This window comes from Fragaria vesca, linkage group LG6, assembly GCF_000184155.1.
Source record: "Fragaria vesca subsp. vesca linkage group LG6, FraVesHawaii_1.0, whole genome shotgun sequence".
Taxonomy (NCBI): Eukaryota; Viridiplantae; Streptophyta; class Magnoliopsida; order Rosales; family Rosaceae; genus Fragaria; species Fragaria vesca.
Window position 1 is genome coordinate 30465618 of NC_020496.1, and position 12928 is coordinate 30478545.

Genomic DNA, 12928 nt, shown 5'->3' on the forward strand with positions numbered 1-12928 from the left:
AGNGAGAGAGAGAGAGAGAGATTATCGAAAAGGAAAGAAGAGAGAGAGAAACGATCTGATGGAAAAGGAGAGGAGAAGAGAGAGAATGAGTATAAGGGTATAAATGTATTTTACCAAGTAACAGTTGAAATGGGCAATGGAATCTTATTTTCATTGAACCGGGTCAAAACTTCTTAAAATTAGTACTAAAGTGTCATTTACTCTATTAATAAAGAGTTTCTTAATTGAGAAATTAAAGGTGATTAAAAACAATTAAAGACAAGTACTCATTGTACGTATGCCCTCATTGTGCACTCATCGGAAAGAAAAAACAATGATATTTAATATAAAGTTGATATATACACATAATATAATAAAATTATGAATTAATACTTGAAAATTATACAATCGAAAGGCTAAATAACCGAAGAAAGAAACCTTATGTAAGATATAGATCGAATATAAGGGTATATAGCTTAAATATTTTCGGATATCAAATGTTGTTCGTTGTTTGGTTGTTAGATTTTGATTTATAGCTTTAATCCATAAAAAGTTTAATTCACAAAAAAAATTAAAAAAAAACTAATTTATACGGCCCAACTTTGAGAGTTAGACTCAGGTCTGAAAATCTCAGGTCCGGGCATGTATATACAATTTGTGTTTGTTGTAAATTTTCTGGTATTTGTTGAGTAATATTCTAATCAGCATCATCATGTTAGGACTCACCCCCGGATTTCCCTATGAAATCCAGAGTAAACTCTACGGGGTCCACCTTCAGGGAAATTTTACCAAAAATTTCGGCATAACCTCCCTTAAAATGAATAACTCTACCTGTCAAATCCAAACATACACTTCTATAATCAAAACAAACCATCCTCAACTCTTGGAGCCACCCTGCTCTCAGCTCTACATCAACACCCAGAACACAACATGCCTTCAATTAATTAACAACAGTCTCAAAGGTTATTAGAGCAATACTAATAAGAAATGAAAACATAGATAAGGGAGTCAACGAAAGCTGTGTTATTGACTATGCCTCAACTCTGTGTACGCCCGACCTCTTTTAAGCTAACCTGCAATCTGAGCATTTGAAACTGAAAGGCCCAGGGAAAAACATTTGAAAATGTTAGAGTGAGTGGACAAAAATAAATTAAATAATTTAACAAAAACCTAATACATTCCCACGTTTAAACTTTAAAAACTTAGCTGCACGCAACTTTGGTTATCCATAAAACTTTATATCCAGAATCACATAAGAATGGACAAACCAGCCCCGTTGGTTAATCAAATACAGAAATCCTGTTAGAAGAGACAAATCAGCCCCACTGGTTAATCAAATACATAAATGAGAAAATAAAACAAAAGGAAGAGATATCACCATGTAAGATAAACCTCTCAGGCTCGGGTCGAAGCCTCCCAGGCTCTAGTAGTGTCATACTCTAAGCGCTCAACTCACCTATGGTGAGGACCGCTAATAAAGGCTAGGTGGTAATGAATAAGAGCTACCCTAGTATGGTGGCTAAAAACATACGAAATCACTTAAATCCATAAAGCTTCCCCAAGATCATGCGAATGGTACGGTTCCCAACCGTACTTGGAAATTATCATAAGAAATTAAAATAAAATTCAATGACATCTCACACGTCAAGATGTTCTTAAATCCATAATTATAAGCGAGATTTAATTATCAAGTATAAATTGTAAATAAAATCTCAACCCGAAATACTGGCTAAAACATTCTCAATGCCAAGACCAATAATCCACAAATATATGAGAAAAGTATAAATAGAGAACTACCAAAAATCTCATTTTCGGTAATCTTTTATAAATCTCAAAGTCAACAAATAAAAACGATAACAATTATATCTGGAATCATCTCAAAACATAAACCAATAGACTCAACTTAAAACATAAGTCCCAATTAGAAATCTACATAGTATTTGAAAATCAATCCGGGAGGATAACTCTTATGTCAACTCCAAAATCATAGAAATGATAAGCGAAACTAAAATCAAACTTTCTTACTTTCTTGAGAACAATAAATATAGAAAAGATATTTATAAAGCGATAGTCGCATGCAATTTATTAAAAGTAAAAGTCCACTCACAGATTTAGGCCTAAGCCCGACGGAATCCAAATCGTCACTCAAGTGAAGTCTCCTCGTATTCTGGAATCCAAAGCTCTCCTCACAAACTCTGATACTCACGAGCATTCCGTTCCTCGGGTAACTGGAGTCCCTAATGTCCGACATTACACAACTGTAAGCCTTAATAATATCCCGATTAAAACCCACACCAACTTTATAGAGAAATTTTGAAAACTAACCAACTTTTGGTCATCAAGATGGTTTTTAACCTTCTTTTTTATTTTAGTTGAAAACTAACCATTTTACAAGATAAAATGACTATTATGTCATTTTATTTAGTTGCAAGGAAAAATTTCATATTCCATGAACAGATTTAATATATTCCATCTGCAAGAGACTTTAGGTTTTTTTCCAATCCATGGGCATATTCGTTTAATCCAAGTACAAAAGCTCTAGGATTTTTCATTTTCTTGTTTCATCGTGTATCCCATCCCAAGGATTCACTGTTGGAAACTTGGAATTGAGTTTTCTACAAGTCTGAACTTCTTTGTCTCCAATTAATTATGGCAATGATCATAATCAATGTATATATACAAAGCATCTTGGTCTCTTCTATTCCTCTTTTCTGTATTTTTCTGAATTGGGTTGTTGGAGTTCTTGCACATGTAAGTCCCCTGAAAACCCCAAACTTCAAATCCCTAAATCCACAAAACTTTTATTGAAATTGAAACATTGTAAATCTATGTCATTCACGAAATCTGAACAATATGAATATGATACCTAGCTAGATGCTCCTCAATTGGATGTAGAAAAAATAAACCCCATAAATTAAATACTCAAGAAGTTCAGTTGTTGTGGTAGACGAACGATTGAACAAGAATTTCATATTTTTCCTTTCCTTTTTTTGAGAAAAAATATAAAAAGGTATTTAAAATGGTTATTTGATTTAAAAGGGTATTAAAAACTTTTAATACTATCATATGGTTATTTTTTAACTAAATAAAAAAAAAAAGGTTAAAAACCATCTTGATAACCAAAATTTGGTTAGTTTTCAAAATTTCTCAACTTTATATGACCATCATAATTGTCATCTCATTCTTTTCGATGTCAAATTACTATGGGCACCCGATAAGAAATTATTAATTAGAACATTATGTCAGTTTATCAAAGCTAACATTGTCCTTGAGACAATTACTCGTTCGCTAGTAATTGTCAAGCATTACCACATTTCATAATCTTTCGACCTTAACTTACATGCATTTCAATATACCATAGTTTACTACACCTATCATCATCTGCCTCTTAATTCCATAACAATTTAAATCAGCTTTCATGCCACTAATATTTAGTAATAGTTCCACGACCCAACTTCTTATTAATAAACTAATTTCAATTATGTGACCACACAAGTGACCACACAACACAATGAGTACCAGAATCACCATTTGGCTTCTTCCTTACCTTAATTAAAGACCAATTTGATCGAACCGAAACTCTATTAATTACTCTCTACACCCAAGTGTATAATTAGCAGCAACGAATACTCCTTCAGTTTCTTCCTTCACAAAAACAGTAACCAAACAACATCTAAGTCGTCATCGAAACTCAGAAACTAGCAACTAAGCAGAATACTAACTTTCAGAAATCAAAAATCAACTCACCTATCAATCAAAAGGGTTCATGGCAGAATTGAGGCTCAACTTAACTCCTCAGCTAAGAACACCACAGCTGCTAGCCCTCTCCTTTCGATATAGTCCTTAACCCGAGACACAGTAGCCAAAACAAGGGAAATCCTTACCCTTGTCAACCAACACAGTAGCTTCGCTTCGCTGCTCCAACTCCTAATCCGTCATGGCGTCGACTTGTAGCAGAAAACAACCGATTAATACCACCTATAGCCCAGTAACAACAACAAGCAACCCAAAAACACAACCCTTACTTTAATTAACTCCCTCCAAGGCCAGCTTAGTAGTTTTCTTCCTTTCCATAATCAAATCTAGTGCTTAATATCACCCTCCACAGCAAGCTCGTCTTCCAATAGAACGTCTCTTTTTCTGTGAATCCATCAAGTCATTGCTATTTCAATCTCAGCTTTGTCGTTTCTCCATCCAAAAATGCAAACTCCATAGACCTCACACAACCAAAAGTCAAAATAACCTACTTCAGATCAGTCGGCAGAGTTAGGAGCGTGCGACAAGAACACAGATGCTTGACGCCAACTAGACTCGACGCTTGTCGTTGATATGGGTCGGGGTCGGGTCAAACTTTGTTGCTGGTTTGGTGGGTGGCTTGGTCGGGTCAACAAGCATACTAGGCCGCGGCGAATACTTATACATGTCTTTCTTTTCTTTTTTTCTTTTTTTCTCATTCTTTTTCTTTTGTGTTTAATAAAATAGAAGCCTTGTACACTGTAATAGATATCAGAAATAATGCTTTGACAAAATATAAGATATATTGATGCAATGAATGCTGTGTGCGTTCTCATGAATTAGTGAATTACCAAGGATTTCAATTACACTGCTGAAAACAAGTTGAGGAAACAATATCAAATTACCAAACATCATCGTCAAGTATATGCCTCTACCACTAATGGCTTAGCATTCAGGACAAAAACCATTCATTTTCCACTCTTATGAATATCGTGCATTCAGTATGGTTTGAATTTCCTTGCTGCTCTTATCTGCTGTATCCGCTTTTTATCCTGCTCAAATTTGCTCTGAAGCATCATAATTTCTGCAAGGATAGACAAATTATAAGTGCTTTCTTTCAGTATTTGGACCATTTTACCAACAAGAATAAACATATTTCCATTCCCAACACCGCAATCTTTTCTTAAGCAAAGTGCGCTAGAAGCACAGGGAATAAACCAGAGCATATACTCATAATGGGAGTGTTTATGTTTTATGGAGTATTTATTTTCTTAACAAGACCTAAATATGTAAATTATGTAGTCTTGGCCAGCTTTCCATTTAAATATTAGGTGGTTTTCAGGTGAACTTATATACATAGTACAAAGTTCTAGATATACGATTAACGTACCATTCCTCTGAGCTTCTTTCCTCTGGAACCGGTAAAAATCTAGCCCAACATCTGTATTCTTCTTCTTGGCCCTCTTGCTTTCTACAACAGCCTGGGCAACAGAACCTACTGTAATTCCATCAGCATCTTTGGTCTTCTTTCTTCCTTTATGATGTTGTACAAGTTGCCATCCCTCTTCAGCAGAAAGGGCTTCTCTTTCTTTTCTTTCCTGTGATTCAAGAACAAAATGGATGAGAACTAAATGAGTGGCTACAAGATACTGGAGAGAAAATTAACAGCTTAATTAAGAATCTTTAAGGATAGACTTCATTAGAATACTACAGATGTAGGTGAATTCATATACATCGGGAACTAAATTTGAACAGGTGGGCACACACTACCACACCATAGACCCCAACTGAACATACAATTCACCTGTGTGTGTAGAGAGAGAGACCAACTAAACACACAATTCTGCTATATAATACACACACACACATATATATACAGTATTATCTTCTATCCACGGACAAGTAAATGAGATGTACTTTTCATGAGGACGATTAGTATCATGTAAACCAACATTAAAATTTAGAACAAAGAGCAGCAAAACACCTATTCCATTAAATGTTTAAATGAAACATTATAACTAGCACTGTGATATTAACATGCATATATGATATCTGTGCACATGGTTGCTAGAGGTCAAGGTTCAACGGCTGGTTCAGATGATAATAATCCAGTTGCATGGCAGTTATAACATGGAACATAAAATTTACCTGTTCCAATTTTGCCTCATGTGCAATAATGAACTCATCAATTCTTTGCTGCAGTACCTTCAATCCAGGTCTATTTTGCTGGTATTCCATAATCCATTCTGTGGATTAAGAAATTCAGTAAACAACTAATAAAACATTCTCGTTGCTTCAAGTTTAAAAATGTGGATGGAAAATTAATATCAAACATTTTTTATTAGTATAGAAAATAACTATTGTTGGTGTTAAAATATGCAAAGACCAACATGTATTTTGGAATCAGTATTTCATACTTTTCATTCCTTTTGGGCTCCCCTCATCCTCAGAGGAGATAAGGTAAACATCCTCCTGACTAGCTTCTTCTTTCTTTTCCAATGGCTTCTTAGGATTTGATGAACTCATATCCCTCTTCTTTTTCTGAGATTTCTTGGATATGCCTACATTAACAATCTTTATTATAGAGAAAACATAAAGCACTTGTTGCCACCAAATTGTGAAATCTAGAAAGGATCATACTTGTTATTTCTCTTGAGCAGCTCTCATCCACTGAAAAGAGATGACAAGGTTCACTTTGAACAGCTTCTACTCTCTTTTCCAAGTCATCCAATGAATTGCGATCCTTTTTCTTTTTCCTAGGTCTCTTTGACTTACCTACAGAAAAAAGAAAAAACATAAAGGAACACTCACTACAACTGCTTTTAACATCCCTATTCAGTGACCACTTGCTGTTTTGCAGGGTTATGAAAACAAAGCGACTTTATTTTGAGTTCAGTATTCTTACGATCAACTTCATTGGACACCATTTCAGCACTTCCAGTCTCTCCTTGTATTTCGAATTGGCTCTGATCATCCACTGCTTCATCGTCTAATAAAAAATGGCAATGTCTTAATTGAGTAAAAGAATCTTACTGTTGACACCTCCATGGCATATTACACCTTATAATTATAACTTGAGACAAGAAAAGGGGTACAATATCTCAAAACATATAAAAGCCAAATATAGCACAGACAGGCAATGGCATAGGCAATTTGAAAATGTTCAATATTCGGTACCAAATTTTATTCACATGAACAGACTGCATAATGACTGGGGTTTATACACAAGCAGTACTAGTATAGTGCTACAAGAACAACTAAAGATGCTAACCATTTAATTCACCAAAACCATCAGTATTAGAGGGATCATGTTGTCCATCCAAACCGTGATTGTTCTTCACCTTCTTTACTTTTCCTTTCCTCAGTTTCGTTGTCCTTTTCTTGTCATTGGCCGCTTTAGGAGAATTATCTAGTGAAATGACAAGAACAGACCCCAGAAAGTTCATTTCGAATTCAAAATTCTGACCAAGTATATATATGTTAGCATTTAACAAACCTAGAATTCCAGTTTACCTTCAATAGAGATCTGAACGTCTTTTCTCAAATCACCATTGTTTTCCTTGTCTCTTTTTCTCTTTCTCATCTCTGAAGGTCCGGCCTTTTTATCTGAAAAATTCAACAGAATGACACAACTTGTTTACACACTTCTTAACAAAAAACTATTTGTTCTAAGTCTACCCAATGAACATCAATTACACACATTCATCCATATTGGTTTTTCTTTTTCTATCTAAATTCAAAACCTTTTCCCTACCACCCTCATAGTATGCATTCAAGTCAATCACAGGCATTCATCTATTGCTTTGTGTTCTAAAATTCAAAACTCTTCCTCTACTATCTTTTTTTTCTTGAATATATATGACAACATACTTTTTCCAACTCATAATTTTAGCACATCCGAAAACTCACTAGCAAATAACAAGAGTGAAAATATCTTCAGGTAAACAGGAGAAGAACCACATATCAGTTGCAGTATCCCAGTAACCGTGACGGTTAGGAACACTAATCTAACTTTTGATTGCTACTAATCCACTAATATCCACTCTCACAATATACCCATCACTCAGTCTTTCACCATATTAGCTTTTCTGGTCTTCCTCTACTATCATCATTCCACATAATCCCACAACCAATTAAGTGAATTCAAACAGCAAAAACGAATCAAAAACGAAACTTGAAATCAAACCGCAGAAGATTAAAAGCGACGAACCCTTTTCAACAGGCTCCAAATCTCTCTGGGCAAGCTCCTTGTTCTTTTTGCTCTTCTTCTTGTCCTTAAGTCCCATCTTCTCTATGAGAAAATAGCTCAACTACAGCACTTAGACTACTTAGCTTCACTTGAAACCAATGCAAAGCAAGAAGAAGAAGAAAGTGGGTATCCAAATATGTGAGCAAGTTGAGAACTTGACTGAACCCAAAAGCAAAAATCGAGAGAAGGAGGCTATGGAGAAAGAGGGCTTTTGGCTATGTTTGCAGGGCTTTAGGAATTTAGGGTGAATTTTTTTTTCTTTTTTCATTTTTTTCCTGGGGGTATATTTGTAATTCAATGTATTTTCCAATTTTAAGGTTTGGGAATTGCAGGTGATGCCCCGGGTGGTTTTGTTTTTTCACCATCTTACCCTGAGTTTTCTACTATTTTTAACTCTTGTAAAAATATCCAACACTTTTTAATTACTATCTTTGATGTCGGACGGCAAGACAACAAAAACTACGTAGCAGTTGGCACACTCGACGATGTTGATTGATCATCAAACGTGGCCGGGTAAGGGAGTTTTGTGGTCACCATTAATCGGACGGTGAAGTTCAGGATAAACTATCATTTTTCTATTGAAGTGAATTACTATGAGTCATATTTAACAGTGAAGGATAAGTCTGTTATTGCATATAAAAAACTAGCTATATAGAACATGTATTTTATTTTTTTATTTTTTTTTGGGTCCAGAATTTGAGTTGAGATCTTCCATTACAACACCATAGAACACAAAGAAGCAGTATGCTTTCAAATGTATTTATATATTCTAACATCAATTTAACTAATTACATCTTCTGCTTGAAAATGTAAGAAATTCTATTTCTGGAAAGGTAATTTTCTTTTACTAGAACCTGTCAAAACCCTCAAAAATATATAGGACACTACGGCCAGCAAATACAAAATATTTTAAGTAATTATTCTTTATATTCGGAACATTACGTGATGTGGTGTACCTGGCTAATCATATACTCAGATTAATGTGAGGACGGGTGAAAAAAAAATATTAAATACACCAATAAAATACGTGGACCAATGATAATTTCCCAGAACGTTTACTAACTTCGAGCAACGTGTACGGTCAAATGGTCAACTACCAAATAGTAGAGCAACACGTGTCCCTCGAAAAGAAAGCAGCATGCAACACCTGCCTTTTGCCTCCACGTAGCACAACTCGTGTCGAGCATTCAGCTGGTTCAGAGCAACATATAAACCCTAACCCAGTAGGTAGGTATTCATTAAAATCAGATCAAGTTCCAGATCTATACAAACTAGAGTTAAATATCTCAAAGGTTTCTACGTTTCCAAGAAAGCAAGAAGGAAATGGATAACTCACAGAAGGTAAGCTACCAAGCTGGAGAGGCCAAGGGCCAGACTCAGGTATATATCTCTCAGCTTTAGCTAGCTTGCTCTCTCTTTACCTATTCAATCTGCAAGTTTGTATGTTTCTGTTTCTAGATTTCATTGTGTTTGGGTTTTGATTGTTAACAGGAGAAGGCTAGCACCATGATGGACAAGGCAGGAAATGCTGTACAGTCTGCCAAGGAGTCGTTGCCGAATGCTGGCCCAACGAACTCACAGAAGGCAAGCTACCAGACTGGAGAGGCCAAGGGCCAAACTCAGGTATATATCTCTCAGCCTTAGCTAGTTTGCTCTCTCTTTACCTATTCAATCTGCAAGTTTGTATGTTTCTGTTTCTAGATCTCATTGTGTTTGGGTTTTGATTGTTAACAGGAGAAGGCCAACACCATGATGGGCAAGGCAGGAAATGCTGCACAGTCTGCCAAGGAGACGATGCTGAATGCTGGCCAAACGATTCAGCAAAAGGCTGCAGGAGCTGCTGATGCTGTCAAGAATGCTACCGGCATGAACAAGTGATTGAGCTAGCTGCTGCTGATATGGTGGCCGCTATGGATATTTTTAAGCGTTTTTAGTCTTTGTTTATAAAGAAGAGAATCTCTAGTCCTCTTAGATCAAGCTCTAGAGTTCTCATCGTTTGGTGTGTGTTATTTAACACACCTACGTTAATTTGGTTCTTTGTTAATGTTGTGTTGTTGTTCTCTTTTCTCCAATTTGCGACAAGGAAGAGATCGTTCTATGTGATCTGTTGTAGTTCTCACCTGATGTAATGATAAGGTTTATAACGAAAAATTTCGAAAATTGTTCCTAAATTGGTCATATTCCCCCAGTACCACTTTTATATCACTTGGATAATATCTCCTGGAATCGTAACATGGACTTTGTCTCGGTTGCCTATATCTTAAAATCGTAGAATTGCAGGAGTAATCTGTTATATATTTCAGAAAAGCAGCAAGCTAGGTGCTGAATCTGAGCCAACTTTTACTCGAATTTTGATGTCATAATTAATACTTCAATATCCACATTTCAAACGTTGATCCTTATTGAGTTATTGATACACAATGGCCAAATTATGGTCACAAAGGCCAAAGGTCCTAGCTATCATATTAACCTAGTATAAATGTCACAGTGACTAGCTAGTACATGAATTTGGGTCACATATCCTTGAGATCTTCGGCATGAGAAATAACAGTAGTATTTTGTAGGTGCTAGTTATGGGCATTGAATGTCCTTAACTAGCGTCTACTTTGTTTACTACTCGGATTTCAAACAACCCTGTCGAAATAGAGAATGCTTCCTTATCAATCACGGAATATCGACCAAAATATAATAGTACGTGGACTGACGTGGATCACGGAATATCGACCAAAATATCATGTACGTGGATTTTCATAACATTAATCGATTAATATTCCAAAAAAATCCACCCTATTGGGTTTACGGTTAGAATTTGGTTCCTCTGTTTAGATTTATGTTATTTAGATTTGTTTGGATGATTTCTAACTATTAAATAAAATATAATCTAAAAATATCATGTCATCCGTATATCATCTTTACTTCATCTAATGGTTATATAACATCCAAGTAAATTCAAACGGAAAATCCAGATCCAGTTGGAATTGGATCAAGGAGAAGGATCATCATCAACATCGATCTATATATCCAGTTGGAATTTGGTAGATGGGAAATTATTATTTGTACCCGGAACACCACCTGTTTTATGTTCCCATTTAATCTCATTGGTCCACGTGTTTTATCCTTATTCCCGATTGTTGTATTTAATTACTTTTTTTTTTTCACCATGTGCTGGTCCCCACATGAATATGAGTTATATAATTGACCGGGTACAACACTTGGCAGTGCCACGTGGTGTTCCGGTACAGAGAATAATTACTCTTGGTAGATAACTTTGGGAAACGTATGGTCTAACGATCAACTACCAAATAATAGAGGAACACGTGTCCCCTCGAAAAGATAGCAGCATGCAACACCTGCCTTTTGCCTCCACGTAGCACAACTCGTGTCGTGCATTCAGCTGGTTCAGAGCATTATATAATCCCTTACCCAGTAGGCAGGTATTCATCAAAATCAGATCAAGTTCCAGATCTAAACAAACTACAGTTAAATATCTCAAGGTTTCTGCGTTTCCAAGAAAGCAAGAAGAAAATGGATAACTCACAGAAGGCAAGCTACAACGCTGGAGTGGCCAAGGGCCAAACTCAGGAATATATCTCTCAGCCTTAGCTAGCTTGCTCTCTCTTTACCTATTCAATCTGCAAGTTTGTATGTTTCTGTTTCTAGATCTCATTGTGTTTGGGTTTTGATTGTTAACAGGAGAAGGCCAGCACCATGATGGACAAGGCAGGGAATGCTGCACAGACCGCCAAGGAGTCGGTGCAGAATGCTGGCCAAACGATTGCTGCAGGAGCTGCAGGAGCTGTTGATGCTGTCAAGAATGCTACCGGCATGAACAAGTGATTGAGCTAGCTGCTGATATGGTGGCCGCTATGGATATTTTTAAGCGTTTTTAGTCTTTGTTTATAAAGAAGAGAAGCTCTAGTCCTCTTAGATCGAGCTCTAGAGTTCTCATAATTTGGTGTGTGTTATTTCACACACCTACTTTAATTTGGTTCTTTGTTAATGTTGTGTTGTTGTTCTCCTTCCTCCCATTTGCGATAAGGAAGAGATCGTTCTGTCTGTTGTAGTTCTCACCTTATGTAATGATAAGGTTTATAACGAAAAATTTCGAAAAATTGTTGGCCAGATACAAACGAGGTTGCTACGATGAACATCTACCTCCAGGAATCGTAATAGCTAGTTACTTGTTGCATAGAAAAATAGTCATAATAGTCTACTGAAGATGACAATTGGTATATGAATCACGTACATGAACATCAGAAGCTAGCAGTTACAGTGATGAATCTAAGCAATTCTTACCCGGGTGATAAATCTAAGCAATTCTTACCTGGATTTCGATGTCATAATATTTCAACATCCACTGATCGGTCGGATCCTTTATTGAGTTGTTGATAAATGATAATACACAATGGCCAAAGGTCCTCTCATATAAACCTAGTATAAATGTCACAGTGACTAGTACATGAATTTGGGTCACATATTCTTTAGATATTCGGCATGAAAATACCAATAATCTTGTAGGTGCGAGTTATATGGGCCTACGCCATTGAATCCCATATTAAAAATCTCATATTAAACACTTTGTAATACGGCATTGAATCCCATATTAAACAAATTAAACATTTTGTAAACTTAGTCATATTCACCTAATTAGTGACTGAACAAGAGATTCGTGATCAAACACTATTAGATTTGAATTTAAAAGTATGAAGAATTATTTTTTAGTAGAACTCAGTCATGTTCACTTAGTCAGTGACTACTAAGCAAGAGATTCGTGATCAGTCACTATTGGATTTGAATTCAAGGGTAGGAAAAATTATTTTAGGAAAATGCTCTAATGCCTAAATATTTGAAAACTAAAGCCCATTCCAATTAAAATTTTATCCTTGTGCCCATTTCAATGATTTTTGAGAAAAAGACGTTATTACTCTGTGTAACTAAACCACACATATCTTCTCTCTCTCTCTC

General features: G+C 35.8%; 2 protein-coding genes across 3 annotated transcripts; one reads left to right on the forward strand and one right to left on the reverse strand.

Moving 5' to 3' along the window:
* Window positions 1–4501: 4501 nt before the first annotated feature.
* On the reverse strand, window positions 4502–8196 carry LOC101301122. Its single transcript, XM_004304120.1, has 9 exons — window positions 7925–8196; window positions 7228–7320; window positions 6986–7123; window positions 6620–6703; window positions 6355–6489; window positions 6132–6275; window positions 5863–5960; window positions 5105–5312; window positions 4502–4798 (listed from the first exon to the last, which is right to left on the reverse strand). The coding sequence occupies exons 1-9, from the start codon at window positions 7998–8000 to the stop codon at window positions 4713–4715; spliced, it is 1062 nt and encodes a 353-aa protein (XP_004304168.1). The 5' UTR covers window positions 8001–8196; the 3' UTR covers window positions 4502–4712.
* A 1003-nt stretch (window positions 8197–9199) lies between these two features.
* Window positions 9200–12075, forward strand: LOC101301410. Of its 2 annotated transcripts, none has more exons than XM_004304122.1 (3): window positions 9200–9343; window positions 9455–9586; window positions 11657–12075. In XM_004304122.1, exons 1-3 carry the CDS (start codon window positions 9287–9289, stop codon window positions 11798–11800), a joined length of 333 nt encoding a protein of 110 aa, XP_004304170.1. In that variant the 5' UTR covers window positions 9200–9286; the 3' UTR covers window positions 11801–12075. The 2 variants fall into 2 exon arrangements, with proteins under 2 accessions (XP_004304170.1, XP_004304169.1); XM_004304121.1 differs by lacking the exon at window positions 11657–12075 and adding an exon at window positions 9698–10134.
* Window positions 12076–12928: the final 853 nt, after the last annotated feature.

What these genes read in the sequence shown, in the direction of transcription:
- LOC101301410 (XM_004304122.1), top strand. Translation starts at nt 9,287, where the DNA reads ATGGATAACTCACAGAAGGTAAGCTACCAAGCTGGAGAGGCCAAGGGC. An exon ending in AGGCCAAGGGCCAGACTCAG is followed by an intron (nt 9,344 to 9,454) that starts GTATATATCTCT and finishes GATTGTTAACAG; the next exon opens with GAGAAGGCTAGCACCATGAT. An exon ending in AGGCCAAGGGCCAAACTCAG is followed by an intron (nt 9,587 to 11,656) that starts GTATATATCTCT and finishes GATTGTTAACAG; the next exon opens with GAGAAGGCCAGCACCATGAT.
- LOC101301122 (XM_004304120.1), bottom strand. Translation starts at nt 8,000, where the DNA reads ATGGGACTTAAGGACAAGAAGAAGAGCAAAAAGAACAAGGAGCTTGCC. An exon ending in TTTGGAGCCTGTTGAAAAGG is followed by an intron (nt 7,321 to 7,924) that starts GTTCGTCGCTTT and finishes TGAATTTTTCAG; the next exon opens with ATAAAAAGGCCGGACCTTCA. An exon ending in GAAAGAAGCTCAGAGGAATG is followed by an intron (nt 4,799 to 5,104) that starts GTACGTTAATCG and finishes CTATCCTTGCAG; the next exon opens with AAATTATGATGCTTCAGAGC.